Raw genomic sequence first — 19,210 nt, forward strand, 5'->3', positions numbered from 1 at the left:
ATAGATCTATGCACAGACCGGACAGGGTTTCTGAAAATCCCTTTACTTCAGCTATTGCAAGAAACATAAACAGTCAAAACAATAAACATATTGTTTTAAGACTTCACTGTCTCAGTTTCCCCTAATATCTCAAATTCTTTCAGCTTTTAACTCACTATAATCAGATGTCCTCAATACCTCCTTTCAAATTTGTGCCATTTGCTCTGAAACACACTTGTTCTTTTCTTAACCATTCCTCTTGATCTCCGCATCAAGTGCCATTTTCATGGAAAGAGAAGTTGGTTTTCCTTTAAAAACAGCTGGTAGGAATATCCCTTTCCTTTAATCTTCTGGTCTCCCTTGTGAAGTGATTCCTTTTCATAATCACTATGTGACCAAAACCTCCCGCTGAAGTCTAGTGTCCCACTCTAGGTTTAAGGCTTGATATCTTGTTTGTCACACATTCAATCCTTTAATGCCATTCACTTGTCAATGGTTTTGAGGTTTTCTTCCCTCTTTGCTAGCTTTGGGCATGGGTAAAGTTTATTTCAACCAATCTACAGAAAAAGAAGTACAACAGACAAACCAAATACACCCCCAAAGTAATGACTGTAGTCTGACAGACAGACACAGAAATCTCCCAATGTCAAAACAGAAATAATATATACCTGAAGGAAGGCTGCAGGCAGGTGGGGGTTGGTCTCTTCTCCCAGGCAACCACCAACAGAACAAGGGGACACAGTGTCAAGTTGTGCCAGAGGATGTCAGGAGGAAGTTCTTCACAGAGAGAGTGATTGGCATTGGAATGGGCTGCCCAGGGAGGTGGTGGAGTCACCATCCCTGGAAGTGTTCAAGAAAAGACTGGATGAGGCACTTAGTGCCATGGTCTAGATGATAGGGCTGGGTGCTAGGTTGGACTGGATGATCTTGGAGGTCTCTTCCATCATGGTTGATTCTATGATATAGATTCCCTACATTGTCCCAACTATCAGTATACTTGCATGATATACTATTTATACACAATAAATAGCCTCTCTCACATGACTACTATTCACTACTGTTACCCAGCTTAAAACAGCAATGTTTGTACCAAAAAGATACTCAATTGAAGGTGTTCCAGCAAAAACATATTGTGCTACTTTTTAGAATTTGCCATATGTGATTTATATCCTTGCAGTATCAACTGTACAATGGTAATTTTCTAGAGTGAATTATTTATTTCTTGTTGTAATCAGACATCTGAGATAGTTATAAATATTTATATGTCCAGCTAATTCACTAATGAAAACTGAACTAACTCTAAAGGGCCACGAGGATGATCGGAGGGCTGCAGCACCTCTCTGAAAGATTTGGTTCTGTGCAGTTTGGAGATGAGGAGGTTCCGAGGTGATCTTTTTGTGGCCTTCCAGTATCTGAAGGGGGCCTACAAAAAAGCTGGGGAGGGACTTCTTAGGATATCAGGGAGTGACAGGAGTAGGGGGAATGCAGAGAAGCTGCAGGTGGGTAGGTTCAGACTGGACATGAGGAGGAAGTTATTCAGCATGAGAGTGGTGAGAGCCTGGAACAGGTTACCCAGGGAGGTGGTTGAGGCCCCATACCTGGAGGTGTTTAAGGCCAGAGTGGATGAGGGCCTGGCCAGCCTGATGTAGAGTAGGGTGTCTCTGCCCATGGTAGGCAGGTTGGAAGTAGATGATTTTTGTGGTCCCTTCCAACCCTGACTGATTCTATGATTCTTAAAAATGGATGTTATCTCAGAGGCATGCTGACCTAACAGTTTGCTCAACCTTTACATTACCAAAGGCAACCACTATATGGGAAACAACTAAGGAGCTGGAAGAAACCTGATCTTTAAAGTGTGGTAGAGGAATGGAATAAACTATCAGGACAGAAGACTTTTGTGTGTATCCTAGACATTTCCCTGTCTCTAATTTCCCACTTTACAAAATTCACAGCTACAGCCTCAGCTCCTATACTCCTCTGCAGTTCTTGGGCTTCTCACTAGCCTCCCAGAGAGACTTCCTTCTCAGCAGTGGAAATATCTCTTCTTAGGCACTGAATTCTTGGCTTGTGCATTGAGTCATGCAACTCCATCCCCTTTTACAAAAACATTTTGAGCTGCTGGCTGTTTGAGAATAGTTCAGTAGCATCCACAGATTGCCAGAGCCCATAAGCACAAATTCTTTGAAGTTAGCTGGCTCTAATGATATCCTGACTCAAACCAAATCAACATAAACAGCTTTTGAACAGGATTTATTTACTACATCCACAACAGACAATGCAGTTTTCCAAAGTTTATAAAGTCACATGGGAATGGAAATTAAAAGACTGTAGTCTACATCCATCTAGACTCAAAGCTCCCCTGAAGACTCTTCTTATTTATTAAACTCACAGCTCTTTTTCAGCTCACATCTCCCCTCACAGAAGGGAATCCTACTTTGGCAAACATTTTTGCTTTATAATCTATTCCCATCTCTGAGGTAATTTTCTTTTGTCCACTGTCTCAAACCACAAATTAGCTATTTATCTGAAATGAGAGTAATCTGCTCCTCCATCTATTGCTTACCACCTTCTGGAGAGGCTGATGTTTTTGGGCTTGATGTGAAGTGTTTCAGTTGCCCCACAACACACTCCAGTGATAATTCACATTTGGCTCTAACTTTCAAAATGGGTTAGTCCATTGTGAATCATAACAGTAGCTGGAAAAAGGGCAAACCTCAAAGACAAAGCCTGTCTATATGTTAACATACAGATTTTTATACATTTGTTCTGTTGTAAATCAACAACCACACTTTAAGCAGACATATAAATGTGCCTCCTTTAACTGACTTTTAACAGAGATTGCATGTAATAACGAAGAATGTTTGCCTAGCATTCAATCTTATTTTTGAAGGATATAGTAGCAAAGCATTTCCAAGACTACAAATCCCTTCTCTAATTCAGTCCAGATCATTACTCGCAAGTCTTAAAGTCTTGGTGCTTAGCACTTGCAAGTCTAAAAGCAAAGGTACTACTGCAAACAGCAGGAAATAACACTACAGGCTATGAGCACTGCTTGCCTCTGATCACTACTGAGAAAGGTCACTCAGAAAAATACCACAAGGTACAGACTGATGATTTGAAATTGCAAACTCATCTCTCTTAGCTTATAGGGAAAAAGCCTGTCTGATGGGGACAGGTCAGAGACAGACACATCCTGTTAAGACTTGTTCTTTGAACAATAATTCTTCTCTTTCAAGAACCTCCTATCTAAAGTGATTTTGGGAATTATTCACTGGCCTCCTGAGCTCCAAGAACAAAAAAGGAGGAGGAAAAACAAAGATTTGTAAACCAACAGGTCATTCTGAACATTCAGCTGCTAGATACCAGTGAAAAATAAAGAAAAAACTTTCAGATGACAGTCAGACTCTGAAGCAATTTATGTACTTGCTAATTTCAACATAGAACAGAAGTACAGTGCAATGTCACAAAACCAGAAGGAATACAGTACTAGATGTGAAAATGGAACCTATTAAGGGTTTGAGTTTTGCTGTATACAAAGAAAACACTTTAAAAGTGTGGTTGTCAAAAGAAGAGACAATCTTGCAAGCTTATGAGTCAAGTAAGTTCCTGATAGAAGATCTTATCACAACTCAAAAGGAAACTACCACAAAATCTAGAATTAATCCTTGACAAGGCAATTAGGTAATGCCAACAACTGAAGTCATCCTTGTCAGAATGACTCTTCTCTTCAGTGGGCTGCAAGCCAACATAACTCAGGATTTCAAAACATTAGAAAACAAACCTGTGGCAGACAGTCGTGCAAGATCTGGCTCAGCGTGTAAAACTGCTTTTCAACTGCAACAACCAGCACTGAATAATGCCCTGTACATGCAAAGTGACATAAGCAGAACAATGGATTCTCTAGTTTTGCAAGTTTGCAATGTCAGGGCATCTGCTTCTCTCAGGAGCTGCATTTAAGCCAAGGCCATCACCCTCAGTCCCTGCCTGAGCTGTCCTACAACCTTGCCTTGCTCCCTCAGCATGTATCCCATTCATCCAGACCCAAATTCTAACTCATGGCCTTGATGTCCCAGCCAGATATTGAGTTTGTCTTGTGGCTACACTTACCTGGCAGTCACTGGATGCCATCTCTGGCCCTGCCCCCTTCCCATGCTGGGTTTCTGCCAGGATGCCCCATGGTCACTGAATCACCTGTTCCTGCTGCATCACTTGCACCTACAGCTCCCAGATCATCTGCCCTCACAGGGTAGCCAAGATAGTGCTGCAAGTGTCTACTGTCACTTCACTCAAGCCTTTTTTTCAGGCTATCTTCCCTCAAAACATACAAAAGCTTGCACATTTTTCAATCCAAAAAGTAGATCTATAGACCCTCGAGTGCCTATCAAGAGGCAAAACCAGTGAGATCCAAGAGACCTATTTAACACATGAGCCAGATACATTTGTCTCATGGTCACTGTTTCCTCCCATCGAAGATACGCATGCTACAGTATTGCCTGGTGCCAACTTTCAGGAGCCACAGATGTAAAGGGCTAACCTTCATGGGGAGTGGTATGAACCTGACCCCAGGTGGAGTGGTTAGCCCACACCCACTTCCTTTCTAGGGCCTGGATAGAGAAACTTGTTTCTCTTTCGCCTCCCTGCTTGCTAGCACCACCCTTTGCTCCTGCTGCTGCTCTTGATTTACCACATGGCCATCCTTCACATGCTAGACAAACTCTTTCTGATTCTACCTCCATCCACTGTCATCAATCTGGTTATATATATATTTTTGTATCTTGTTATCACTGAATCATAGAATCAACCAGGTTGGAAGAAACCTCAAAGATCATTCAGTCCAACCTACCACCCAGCCCTATCCAATCAGCTAGACCACACCACTAAGTGCCTCATCCAGGCTTTTCATGAACACCTCCAGGGATAGCAACTCCACCACCTCCCTGGGCAGCCCATTCCAATGGCAAATCACTCTCTGTCAAGAACTTCCTCCTAACATCCAGCCCATACTTTCCCCCAGTACAACTGGAGACTCTGTCCACTTGTTCTGTTGTTGGTTACCTGGAAGATGAGATCAACTCCCACTTGATTACAGTCTCACTTTAGGTAGTTGTAGACAGCAATGAATCATAAAATTATAGAATCAATCAGGTTGGAAGAGACCTCCAAGATCAGCCAGTCCAACCTAGCACCCAGTCCTGGCCAATCAACCAGACCATGGCACTAAGTGCCTCATCCAGGCTTTTTTTCCAACACCTCCAGGGGCAGTGACTCCACCACCACCCTCGGCAGCACATTCCAATGGCAAATCTCCCCTGAGCCTCCTCTTCTCCAAGCTAAGCACCCCCAGCTCCCTCAGCCTCTCCTCATAGGGCTGTGTTTCTGGCCTCTCACCAGCTTTGTTGCCCTTCTCTGGACACTTTCCAGTATCTCAACATCCCTCTTGAACATGTCTGTCCCTCCCTATAACTCTGTAACTCCACTACCTTAAATACCTTTTATTTATTGTTAAAGTTTTTTCTTTTAACTTCCAAATCAAAGCAAGACTATTTATTTGGGTGTGGTGTTTTACCCTCTTCCTCTCTACATCTAATTCCTTTCTTTCCAAAACAGAGAGGAGAGGGGAAGGCATCCTATTACTGTATTGATTCTGTTAGCTATATTTTGAGTCTCTGGGAAATTTCAACTAGAACCAAGACAACAAACTAAACTTTAATATCCGTATCTTATGCTACACAGTGTTTACACAGAGAATGATCACTGAAATCAAAAGGAGTGCACTGTGAGATCTGCAAGGCAAATATTTTAAGGTAAACACTTTTCTGTCTTTTTGTTTTCTTTCTTCATACAGAATAAGCAAATATTTGAGACCATAAAGATATACTGTTCTTAATTAGCTGAGTAATCATTAAAACAACTAATACTTAATTACACAAAAGAATAGCATGTAAAGCACAACCAAATTTCAGGACCTGCTTTTAAAAAAAAGGATGTTCTCTCCCCAAACCTATTTGCAAATTTAATTATTTTCCTCCTTCAATTTAATAAACAGCTCCTGCAAAATTCAGGCAATTTAGTACACATCATTATTTAACAAAATTAGTCTTTGCAACAAATTATGCAATTATTCTGATTTGTAAGTCTCTGGAGTTCATGAAAGCATAAGATTAAGTCTGAACAGCAAAAAAAGCATTCTGGTTGATAAAATATTCATACCCATTTGTCATCAAGACCTCAATCAGTAGCAAGATAGCCTTTTCACTCTCATTCAGTAAAGAACTGGCAAAGATCTCTCCTTCACTTAAGTTTGGATTTGGCCTCCTAAAACATTTCTAATAATTTCAGTTTCTTGTACAAAGATGAAAGATGATTCCATATTTCAGGTAGACAAATAAGGTTTGTGTCTTTACATCATCAAAAATTTTCAGTTTTCATCATTAAAACTTCCCACTACTACTGTGTTTTCTTCATCTTTGAGATTACTATTGTTAATTTTCCATTCATGTTCTGACCCTTAATTCCTTTGTTTAGGAAACATAGACTATATATCTGTAACCAACTGCATTCAAAATAGACAGAAAAGCTGAGCTTCCAGAGAGAAAGACAAAACTTGCTCTCCAACCCACTTCAAAAGTACAATGAGCACATAGGTAATGGGATACACACACAATGTGACCATGAGTTCTCTTATGAAAGACTGCAAGCATGGAAACAATAACCAACTGATGATTAAAACAAAAGTGAAAACTCCAGGAATAGCATGTTTCTGTAAGAGCTTGCTACTGCAGAGGAGAAAGAGGAAGCCAGTAAGTCTGTTTCAAAAGAAAAGCATAGCATGATATTTTGCAGACCTAGGAATACAATTGTGAGCAGTAAATTCCTTTCCTCTATGCACCTGAGAGACTACAGTAATTAAGACAAACACCAAGTTAAAAAAAAAATAATGTATTGAGCCTCTGCAGCACTGTGGTGCTGATTGCCGAGTCCCTCTGCAGCTGCTTCTGCGTGTCCCACTACTGACTTCAAACACCTCATTTGTGGTCTCTGTGTTGCTTTACTGTGCAAAGCTGATTGCTGGCTCTAGGACCCTGGGGTTTGCTTTAGAGAAACTTTGGTTTAAGAGAATACTACCAGTTTCCTGCCTCATGTGCTTCTGCTATTGCTCCCCAAAGACCTGTTTGTAGTCCTTCCTTCCCAAGCGGTTAATATTGCCTTTATTCTCTTTCAGTCAGCTCAAAGTAAAATGCAAATGCAGAGTTGAACAGAAACTTCTGGCACACTTGAGTATGTGTACACATTATCAGCAGAAAGTACAGGTTAGATGCTAGAGTGAGCTTATACTGCCAATCAAAAGAGAAACTCAGATTAACTGTCTCCAGAGAATTCCCTGAAAACTGGAATCTACTAGTATTTGGCAGCTACAGCTAGCCCATGACTTCCCACTTCAGGAACACCTTGCCAGGAATCACGAGGAATGACTGCAACACCTGAAGGCAAATATGAGGAAACTTTATGATAGCTGTACCAAGAACCATAACATGAGGAAGTGGCAGCACTGTAGCCACTTGTCCACAGTATAGCCCTGAAGGCTTTAGTCTTCAAAATGGTTTTGATTCTTGTGGAGCTTATCAGTTTGCAAAAGATGTGCCCCTGGACACACAGGCTTCTAGATATTGAAAGCTCACCCTAATTTACGAGGCAGTGAGTAGGGTATGGACTCACCAAAACTGTACAACTGAAAGCACATTATCTGATTGAACAAACACTATAAATGTCTTCCTTAGCTGTTCCTTGAACATGATGCACCTCCAGTCCTTTCATCCTGTTGCAAAGACCACTTGCCTTACAGCTCAGAAAGGATGAATTTTCTGCTCCAAATGGCTTTTCACAGGCTGGCCAAAAGAAGGTGTTTCACAGCAGCCAGTTTGCTGCTATGATGGAGTGTGAAACTAACCACATTTTCTCAGCAGTGCTGCTGACCTCCACATGTGAAGTTCTCAGCTGAGTATCCTTATGCCATTATAAATCACCATGCCACCACCTTTGTCACACCTGTTAAATCAGTTAGATTCTCTGTATTACAACATTCACATTATTACAGTCAGTCGTGATAATCCTTCAGTCTCAAAACTGGAAAGAGGCCAAGCTACTACTAGTGAGAAGCAATTTAACCTGCTTACATGAGTTGCTGACATACTCCTTCAGTTTACTGTTAGCTGACTTCTGCAAACCCTTCAAGCCACCTACCAGCATAGAAATTGCTTTCATTCCCTGGATCTACAATAGAAACACCAGCAAGGGAACTGCACTAACAACTAACGGCTGCTGCCAGCCAGCCAGCCCACCAGGGTCCCTCCTTCAGCATCAGCCTAGCACACACCAGGCCCACAAGCATCCCTCACCCAGCCTTTAGAGGACCCTGAGACTGTAACCCACACCCAATTCCCATTATTTTTTGCTCAGCAGGTGGTGGAATCACCATCCCTGGAAATGTTCAAAAAAAAAACATGCTGGACTGGATGATCTTGGAGGTCTCTACCAACCTGGTTGATTCTATGATTCTATTGCACTTTGGGACATTGTTCAGTGGGCATGGTAGTGTTCGACTGATGGTTAGATTTGATGATCTTAAAAGTCTTTGCCAGCCTTAATGATTCTATTATAACCTTTTTATTTATTATCATTTAATAAACTCAAATCACTTTCTTTGACTAACACCAGGCCGCCTTCTACATTTGATGCCAAGCCACTAATACAGCTATTAGTTCATTGGCAATCATCTTGCCAGAAAACATGATGTATCGTCCCAGACACATTTTATAAACAAATTCCTTACCTTTCAGGCTATTAAAAATATTTGTTACAAGACAATGTAAGGACCTGCAGCAGCACACAAAAAAAAAATTACTGGGGGATTTCCCCTATAAATAAATATAATTGCGAAGGATTTGTTAACACTTTTCCAAAGGACAAACTATAGGTGATTTTTAGACACTTTGCAACTTTTTGAAGATATACTTTTCTTTCTTGAAATCATTTTTGTTCACAGGAAAAATTTTTTAATCCTGTAACATATCTACCATATTTATCTCATCCAATAATCTTTCCTGGCTCAGCTCTTGGTGACATTAATTCAGTCTGCTACAGTGGCTCACACTGCAGGTGACATTTATATTAGCTCTGTTTCCTCAGGAAAAAAATGTATTAGAAAAGGTAATCTGATAGGTCTTTATATCCACTTCACAGGCTACACAAAAAGTATAAATACCATCCATGTAACTATTGACAGAAATTATAAGAGAACAAGTGAAGACTCTAAGATGTGCACCAAACATGCCCTCTTCCTACAAGACAGATGGAATTTATCACATCTATCACTCAACCCTGCAGTATGTTTAAAATACAGTGGGGGAAAAAATACAACGAGACATCAAAACTGCCAGCCCACTCCACATTTTTTACTACTGCTCCTGCTTAATGTATGCAGTTGGAGTTTATTCCCCATACATCAAGGAAAAGTGCCTAGCAACAGCAATATTACATACTTTTAACTTTCCTTCCAGAGCAGGTTTTATACCAGGTCCTTAGAGCATATGCAATGATGTAACGAATAGCTCAATGACAGGTTGCAAACACCATGGGATTGTCCCACTGCAAAGGTGAACTAACTGGATACTGGTTACTGTAGATTCTTCTCTCTCCATACCCCCAGGTTTTGTTGGTTAATCTCAAAGGAGGTATCACAGGATATTAGGGGTTGGAAGGGATCCAAGGAGATCATTGAATCCAACCCCCCTGCCACAGCAGGACCACACAATCTAGCACATATATTTAAAAGTATGCAGTAAGTGGCTCTACAATTTCTTCCACTTCTATATCAAAAGGCAGCTAAACCTAAAAATAAAAGGCCTTAAAAATAAAAGAGTTGAGGAAGGTTGGACCTACTTCAAGAATGAAATCTTAAAGGCACAGGAATAGGCTGTGTCAGTGTGCTGAAAGCAGAGCCAGCCTGGATGGGTGAGGGACTTGTGAAGGAAGGGAGAAAAAGAGGGCATATTGCCTTTGGAAAGAGGGGGTGGTAACTCAGGAAAAAAATAATGATGTAGCTAGGTTCTGTAGGAAGAAAACTGGAGTGGCAAAAGCCCAGTTAGAACTTAGACCAGCCACTGCTGTGAATGATAACAAGAAGTGTTTCTATAAATACTTTAATGACAAAAAGAAGGGCAAGGATAACCTCCACTCCTTACTGAACAAGGAGTGGAATGTAGTGACTAAAGATGAGGAAAAAGCAGAGGTGCTTAACACCACCTTTGCCTCAATTTTCAATAGCAAGGCAGGTTGTCCTCAGGGCTGCTGGCCTCCTGAGCTGGTAGGTGGGGTCAGGAAGCAGAGCAGCCCCCCTATAATCCAGGAGGAAGCAGTTAGGGACTTGTTGAGCCTCTTGGATCCTCACAAGTCTATGGGACCACACGGGATCCACCCTAGGGTGATGAGAGAGCTGGCAGATGAGCTAGCCAAGCTGCTCTCCATCATTTATGAGGAGTCATGGCTCACTGGAGAGGTCCCTGAAGACTGGAAGCTGGCCAGTGTGGTGCCTATCCACAAGAAGGGTCAGAAGGAGGACCCAGGAAATTACAGATCTGTCAGCATGACCTCCGTGCCATGGGATCAGACCCAGCCAGCACAGATTTAGGAGGGGCAGGTACTGCTTGACCAACCTGATCTCCTTCTATGAACAGGTGGGCATGGCAAAGGCTGTAGTCTACCTGGACTTCAGCAAGGCCTTTGACACGGTCTGCCATAGCAAACTCCCGGCAGGCTAGCAGCCCTTGGCTTGGACAGGGGCACTCTGTGCTGGGTGAAGAACTGGCTGGCTGGCTAGGGTCAGAGAGCGGTGGTGAATGGTTTTGCAGATGACACCAAGTTGGGAGCATGTGTCGATCTGTTAGAGGGCAGGAGGGCTCTGCAGAGGGACCTGGACAGATGGGTACAGTTCAACGCCACGAGTTTTAACAAGGCCAAGTGCCAGGTTCTGTGCTTTGGCCACAACAACCCCAAGCGGCGCTACAGAGTGGCTGGAGAGCAGCCAGGAAGAAAGGGACCTGGCGGTACTGGCTGACAGCCAACTGAATGTGAGCCAGCAGTGTGCTCAGGTGGCAAAGAAGGCCAATGGCATCCTGGCCTGGCGTGGCCAGCAGGATGAGAGAAGTCACTGCCCCTGTAGTCAGTACTGGTTTGGCCACACATGGAGTACTGTGTCCAGTTCTAGGCCCCTCAATTTGAGAAAGATATTGAGGCACTTGAACATGACAAGAGAAGGGCAACAAGGCTGGTGAGGGGGCTGGAGCACAGCCCTACGAGGAGAGGCTGAGGGAGATGGGAGTGTGCAGCCTGGAGAAGAGGAGGCTCAGGGCAGACCTCATTGCTGTCTACAACTACCTGAAAGGAGGCTGTAGCCAGGTGGGAGTTGGTCTCTTCTCCCAGGCAATCAGCAACAGAACAAGGGGACATAGTCTCAAGTTCTGCCAGGGGATGAATAGGAGGAAATTGTTGACAGAGAGAGTTGTCATTGGAATGGGCTGCCCAGGGAGGTGGTGGAGTTGCCACCCCTGGAGGTGTTCAAGCAAAGACTGGATGAGGCACTCAGTGCCATGGTCTAGTTGACTGGCTAGGGCTGGGTGGCAGATTGGACTGGATGATCTTGGAGGTCTCTTCCAACCTGTTTGATTCTATCATTCTATGGCACTATGGCAGTCTGATACACTCAGGCCTTAGGGTGGCCTTACCAGAGTAGGTATCATTGCAACACTCCAAGGTCCCCCATGCAGTCCCTGAAATGTTTATGTATTTGCAAGTTACAAAGCATGTTAGAAAAGAAACCATGGCATATAGTACAGACCAATGTACATTCCATATATATATATATTCTTAAAAAGGCAGCATTGTCAAGGACACAGGCAATAGGCTAATAGGAGTCAAATGTTTTATACACATGGGTAACTGCATATCTCTGCAAAACTGTGTTAATCTAACTGGAATGAAGATCACCTTAGCGTGACAGTGCCAACTGTCCTGTCATTAGCTCCATTACCACAATGACTGAAAAAGAGCTACTCTTTGTTACTATACATAGGCACAAAACCCCATACAAGACTTTTCAAGAGCTAACAGTCAGATATGTAAATCCTTAGCTAGAAACTGTGTTACATACAGCATTAATATTCTCAATGAACAGATTTTTCTGTTTAAAATGTTTTGACAATGAAATCCTTGGGTTTCATTTCACAGTAGGTTTGACAGTGACAAGGCCATGAATCCCGATGAGAAAAAGGGATACCTTTTTTTTTTCCAAACAGAATCTCATCAAGAAGAAGTGTACCATGAGTCAATTCTTCAGACAGGAGTTATAATGAAAGCAGCATAGGCTGCACTCTTTACAATCCATTCTGTCTTACAGTATCAAGATTGTAAAAGCTTATTCTTTGTCCTATAGTGTAGCACTGCCCATCATCAAAACCATCAACACTACCAACTCGTAACTCAAGACTAGCAGCTTTTAAGACATGGTTTATAACAATCATTCTTTTGAAGGAAGCTAACAGGTAAGGCCTGTAAAAATTAAGCATTGCATTTTCTGTCAGAAGTTAAGCTGAGGAGATCTCTAATAAATATAACTAAGAATTTCATTAGTCAGAGAGATCTGTATTGCATTATGCCACACACTGCTCAGTTCAACTGTCATTTCCTAGCAAGTAATTTCTGAACAGCAGCAGAAAGAAGTGGCAGAACAAGCCTACAATCACAAGGGCAGTTAGTTCTACCCATAGGCAATATTTGTGAATGGAATTAACACTTCTAGTGTAAGCTGCATCACATACAGTTGTGTTGCTACAAATGTATGAAGGCCACTTTGAGAAACAGGAGCCAGTCCTTGTTGTTTTTAGTATGTTCTCAGTGAATAACTTCCTTTCACAAAGTTCTTGGTATTACGATGAAAGCAGGAGTCAGCTATTTTGCCTAGCTTGATACCTTTATTGTCGTGACTTGAGAATGAAAAAACAAAAAGGTTAAGAAATACAGCTGCAAGCTGTCCTAATTATGACATTGGTACAATGAGACAAGGACTTATCTACTTTGTGGGAAGAGAGTCAAAAAACCACAAAATATTTATGTTTTCTCCAGCGTTCCATAGAAGATGATATTTAAAAATCCTTTCTTACCTAATCCAGTTTGCTTCAGGACTTGCTGTGTTCTCAGCTGCTGCAACAACAAACAAAAAGCAAAAGCTTGACAGCCTTCAAGACACTTGAGATCTTTGGCACTTCTCCAGGTGTTTCAAAGCAACAAGCCACCCAAGCTAACAGTTGTTGACATACACAAACTTGACTACATGTATATTATAGTTCTGTTCTAAGGCTGAGGAACAACAAAAGAGACTAGGGTGAAAAAATTGATGGCTGCATTCCTTACCTGACATAGCTCCTGTTGGCCATATGCTGGACTCAGCAAAAGGTACTGTCTCTGAGCAATAAACCTAGAATAGGTAAAGACTGAATTATTAACAAGAACATGAGGAGGCCTCAAAAGCACACGATGAATGAAACAGAAATTCAAAACTTAAGAGTCTGATTTAGTTTGTAAGGGGAACTTCAAGAGTTTCCTGAACTCTTACTCAATTGATCTATTTCAAATACTAAATGGTACACGGAAAGGAGCAAGATAATGTTTTGTTGCAATGCAGGGGAATGATGAACATAGTCCCCTAAACTGCCTTCATACAAAGTAGAATTTGACTAAACCAGAAATATTTGGCTTTTATTATATAGCCATTGCATACACTCCCATTCCACTGCTCACCTCTCTTTTTCAGTCATTAACTGCTAAAGTCCTTCCAAAACTGTGTTTCAGTCTCCAGCTTTTTGTTCCTAAAATCAGAGATGTGCTCTCCAAGCAACTCAAAATTGCACTGATAGTGTCTCTGACTTCATAGAGTAATTCAGGTTTAAAACTGGGTCACCCAATTAAATGTAGCACAGCAGGAATGAAACCTCTGGATTTTGGGGCAAAGGCTAGTACTTATTTTACATAACTTTCTGTATTTTGATACTACTGATAGCAATTAGAAAGCACCAACCAATGTAAGAAAACTTGCCAGGATAAAACGAAAGATTGACATAAATTTCTCCTCCCAAGAGATAATTTTCTATTTGCTTGCTATTCTGTTCTGCAGAATTCTTATTATTACTTGCAACGCCATGAAGCAGACTCTAATCATTAGGACAGCATTCATGAAACATTATCTGTTCAGATGTTTTACATTACTCCATCTAAGCATTAAGTTTGTAATTCTAGGGGTAGAAGACACAGGACTCATCTGATGTATTCAGATGTGAAATCCGCTTGGAAGGTTGACATTTAAACTGACATTCACAACAGTGAGAAAGCAGGATCAGCAAGTGGGGCCAGGAGGGAGGAATCACTCTTTGTCTGCATGGTGCCTCTGTGAAACTAGGGCTGAGCACCTTAACTTGCTTACTCCACTTAAGTACCTCTCCACGATGGAATTCACTTTTCTTTATTACTTGCTCTGAATTCCATTCAGGTTTGAATCTGAGGCAGCCAAAAGTCAAGTGGCTGGCTCTCACATTTAGACACAAAGTTAGATGGATAATTATTTCCTGTCTTCTGCAAATGAAACACAGTTAAATAAAAGGCAGTTAAGTAAGTATTTATTAAGAGAGGTGCTATCTGCTGTACAGAGTTGACCTTGCTATGGAATTAATAATTTTCAGTCATTGTGCACAATGTAGGAATATTACTTCAAAGCAGATTAAATACTATGGTTGAAGCTTTCAGCTATGAACACTGGTCCTCTGGAAATGACATCCCTTTCAAATGTTTTAGGTTGCTTGCCACAGAAACCTCTGGGGGATAGTACAAGCATTGCTCTGCAAATTGGAGGGGTAAATGATTTCCTGTTGTTCCTGTTGCAGTAGTGGCCTGACCAGGAGACCACGGGAGATTGAATTTTGTTGTGAATTATAGCAACTGCATGTAAGGTGAGAAAGGTCCATGCAAAGCTAAAATATATAGTGTCCATACAGAACATTAGACAAACAGTTGCCTGAATAGTGATAGTAGTAATTATGTTACTATCCTGAGCGCCCTGAACTCATTCACATGTGTACCTAATGCTTCTCTCTCCATAGTCAATGTGGTAGTATCAGCACAGGAAGAATTTAAAAAAATACTCCATTTACTTTAATTGTCATCAGCCATTATGCAGGCAGGGTAAGAAGGCAAGCAAAGATGTACCTTCCATGGCCTTATGTGTTCTACTAATATTTTGACCTAGGAAGCAGTGGCTACTGGGTCAGAGGAACAGTGAAAGATGCAAAAGGACACGTGCTAGCTTTAATTTTTCCTTTATTCTGAGATATTTGTATCCTCATATGTGCCTTACTACTAGAGCCACTCCTTTAATTGATTTGTACCATGCTATGTTAGGAGATACATTCATTCTCCTGAATTCTCATCTACTTAAGAAACAGAGTAAAGTTAACTCAGTGTTTTCAAATGTTTAGTTCCGCAAGTATCTTCTTTTTTCACATACAGAATCAGTACTCCCTCTCCACAGAGCAGGGAGTGCCTAAGAAACAACTGGAGAAGGGATAGAAAAAAAGAGAACCAGTCAGCAAAGGATACAACACACCTTCTTCCCTACAGAGCAGCAGCAAAGATTGGAAAAAAAAAAAATCACACTTCATCTCCTCTCATCACACGCCATCACTGTGCATCTTTCTGTCCATCCTTTAGATTCTCCTGTTGCAGCTCCCTTACCTTCTTCCTATCTTCTCTCCTCAGTTTAGGAACTATATGGCTCTATCAAACAACACAGTGATCATGAATGTGAGGAATGTGGCTCTATATTTTACTTTGTAACTTCAGTTTTCACTAAAAATGTCCATCGGGAACTTGTGTCCTGAATGATTGCAAAATACGTGTGAGCTTGCTTATTGTGCTGTAGTACAGCTCAGTTCCATCTCATGAAAACAAATTAAACAGTCAACAACAGAAAAATTCCTACTGCATGAAGTGCTGAACGTTCCTGCAGTTGCACAGCATTCCCAGCTTTCATAAAAAAAAAAACCCACCAAAACAACAAGCTAAAGCTGTCTTTCTGCTCTCTGGCTCTACATTACTGAATGAAGTTTAGCTGCAGAACAGACTGTAAAAAGTGGAGTGCTCACCTGGCCAGTTATGTTCAGGGCATGAATAAGGCTTTCCCCTCCCACTGCTCTTCTATTACTGATACATAGGCTCTCATCTCACTTTCTTTTCTATTGCCTTGGGTTAGATGACTAAAATTCACCTCTACGGAAGGGAAGGTTGTAAGAGCTAATGAAAGACAAGCTACAGACACACCAAGTTTCACATTATGTTTGTTCAGATAACAACTTAAAGCCAGATGAAGCCAACAACCAGCTTTTTAAGCAGAACAAACCCAAGCCAAACTCATAATTTTCAGTACTTCAAAACACTTCCCTGAATGCAAAATTTCTTTGACTGCTCTCATTTCAACATTCCTTTCTCCACTTCCTCAGCAGCAGATGGCAGGTAAAGATGGTAACTTCTGGTTTTGCCACACAAAATGTTTCTCTTCCTCAGACAGGCCAGCATGCTGGAGTCCCTTATTAGTGAGTCTCTCTAGGCACTAGTACAGCAATAATCATTGTCTTTGCCCAATGAACTTCTAATTCTGAAAGCACTTGGCAAAAACTGCAAAACCCATCCTGGCCGCTCTTACAGCGGCCAAACAGCCACAGCACTGCTCACTAAATCCCCCTTCTCTGCAGTTCTGAAGTCAGTAACACAGGTACAGTATATTTTCTAACCACACTTTTTTGATGGTACTGGATAAATCACTTACTCTGCACATGCATGAACAGGGTAGCACATAATTCTAAGGAAGGAGTCACGCAGTGGCCCTCACTCCTCAATGTGCACAAAACTATCACTTCAGATAATGTTCCTACAGCTTCCTAACGGTGGAACAGCTGTACCAGCACCTAAGTTCCTAGTTTTCCTGTTTCCAAAACAATCTCTTTACACTTAAACTGACCTTCTATCTTAAAAGGGTCTGAGATAGCTTTCAGATCTCTATATTCACCTTGGCTTCTAGACACACTACCACACAAAAACCTCACCCTGTGGGGAAAAGAGCTATGCTTGGTTTAGGTCACATTTTTATCTCTGGAATAAAACTTATGCTAATTCTTATTTTTACTTTATGTAATACAGTGTCAGAAATTTACACCAGCTTGGATAAACACTAGAGCATAAGGCTATAATTGTAGAAATAAATGCATTATACTTCAAAATAACACATTAAGAACTGAGATGGACTTCAAATTGGGAACACAAAAAAAGCTCTTAAAGAAGGGATTCCACCTGTTTTCAGAACACGTTCTACAAGACTACAGAGCAGGTGATGACATAATCAGCTCATTCCTTTTGCCAGAAAATGCCTCCCTAAAGACTGATTTGCTGATCTTGAACCAACATCTTCATACAAGCAGAAGTGACTGCATATTAACAGTTTCACACTTAAATTTCAAAATCACCTCAAAACAAAACACTGACTTATTTTTTTTTTAACTGACCAGTGAAGCTGGAACTCCAGAGAGCAGGTTTGGACGGAGAGGAAAAAAAAAAATCTAGCTTTTAAACATGAAAATCATAAAACATATTGTATTTGCATAGAACTGAATGCATTGTTTCAAAGAAATTATTAGAGAGATGTTTTTAACCAGCCTTTCCCCAATTCGTGCACAGTATCATCTACAGATAGCAGTACCCTCTCCTTTCTCCTGGCCGTAATCGCCTACCTGTACATAACAACGAAGGAGAAAAATTACTACTGTCTGTAAGGGATCTATGGAATAATACAGCACTTTGAAGGTATACTACGGTTCATTAGCTACTAGTAGGTTGCGCAAAGAGGTACTAAATGCTAAAGACAGGTCTATTTTGGTACTTAGGGAACTTACAGACTTTTCTTCAGTTACTCATGGCTTTGTCCCGATGTGCCTGAATCCTGTGTCACGCCTATTTCTTGCCTTGTAGTATCTTCTGCCATTTTTAGTCATGGAGATTTATTTGTTTGGGGTTTTTGTTCTATTTGAGTATTACATATCTACAGATTTTTGAGAAGCAGCTACAGCCGGCGGGCACCTGCAGAGGCAGGGCACTCGCACAGGCTCAGCAGCGGAGCGCGTAGGGCGCCACACAAGCGGGCGCCAGGCGGCCCAGCGTCGCCACCCAAACGCAGCGGCCGCCGCGGCCTATCAGCGGGGCAGAGGCCGCCTGCCCGCCCCGCTGCACCTCCTAGGACTTAGCGCAGACTTCTCAGGCTCCCAAGAAAACGGCAAGTTCGCGACAGTAGTGAGGAGTCCCACCAGCACCGACTGCCCCAGAGAGACGATAGCCTCTGCCCGTCTCTGAGCGCCAGCGGACTGCAAGGCAAGAGGCGCCCGCCATTTCGAAGCCTTTCTCGCTGAGGCGCGACCCTCAGCCCACAGGGCGGCACAGCAGTCCCGCACGGCCTGAGGCGTGACAGGAGCGGAGACTTGCTCCGCTCGGGCAAACAGAGTCGCTGTGCTACGAAGCAGAGCGAACACCCGCGCCACGCCACCAGCCCGGACCCCGTTTAACGGGAGGTGGAGACGGCACCAGCGGCCCCTACCCCCTCGCTGTACGAGCGGCTCCCGTTCAGCGGGAGGTGGGGGCTGGGCCCAGCCTGGGGGGCGCGCGTGCTCACCTGAGGCGGGCGGGCGGGGCTGGGGTCTCTGGAGCGGCCGTGGGACGCCGGCAGCGGAGCTCAACATTTGGTGGCCTTTTAAAGACATAGGTAGGAACAAGAAATTAGATCAGCTGTGTGTGTCCGTAGGCTATCCTAAGTACCTTTCACTGCGACTTATCGCCTCAGCTTTATTCGGTCCGTTATCCAGAGCAGTGAGTTGCGAATGGGTGTCTGTTTTTGCTCTGAGGAAAGGGCTGCCTTTGGGGAGTGTGGAGGAGTACTCCCATCTCTGGGCTTCTTTGGTACTCGCTAGTCTATTTGAGCTCAGGTCTAACCACTTTTTAGGTTGTTTCTGGATGGGAAGGTAAAGTAGATATCTCGTATACACCTTTGTTTGCAAAACACCTCAGAGGACTGGGCCTGAAGAGTTGCAGT

General features: G+C 42.4%; 1 protein-coding gene across 9 annotated transcripts in view; it reads right to left on the reverse strand.

Annotated features, from left to right (window-relative positions):
• MYO3B (myosin IIIB) overlaps positions 1-13,503 on the reverse strand; it is a 234,365-nt gene extending 220,862 nt beyond the window's left edge. For all 9 annotated transcript variants that reach the window (XR_010306704.1, XM_064163275.1, XM_064163206.1 and 6 more), the window contains exons 1-2: positions 13,444-13,503; positions 13,194-13,233 (exon numbers count right to left, since the gene is read on the reverse strand). Coding sequence is in view for 8 of the 9 variants with exons in the window: in XM_064163275.1 (XP_064019345.1) it covers positions 13,194-13,233; positions 13,444-13,450 (47 nt within the window). In the remaining variant the exon portion in view is untranslated. The remainder of the gene's footprint in view (positions 1-13,193; positions 13,234-13,443) is intronic.
• Between the last annotated feature and the right edge of the window lie 5,707 nt (positions 13,504-19,210).

The sequence above is a fragment of the Pogoniulus pusillus genome, chromosome 2, assembly GCF_015220805.1.
Source record: "Pogoniulus pusillus isolate bPogPus1 chromosome 2, bPogPus1.pri, whole genome shotgun sequence".
NCBI classification, from domain to species: domain Eukaryota; kingdom Metazoa; phylum Chordata; class Aves; order Piciformes; family Lybiidae; genus Pogoniulus; species Pogoniulus pusillus.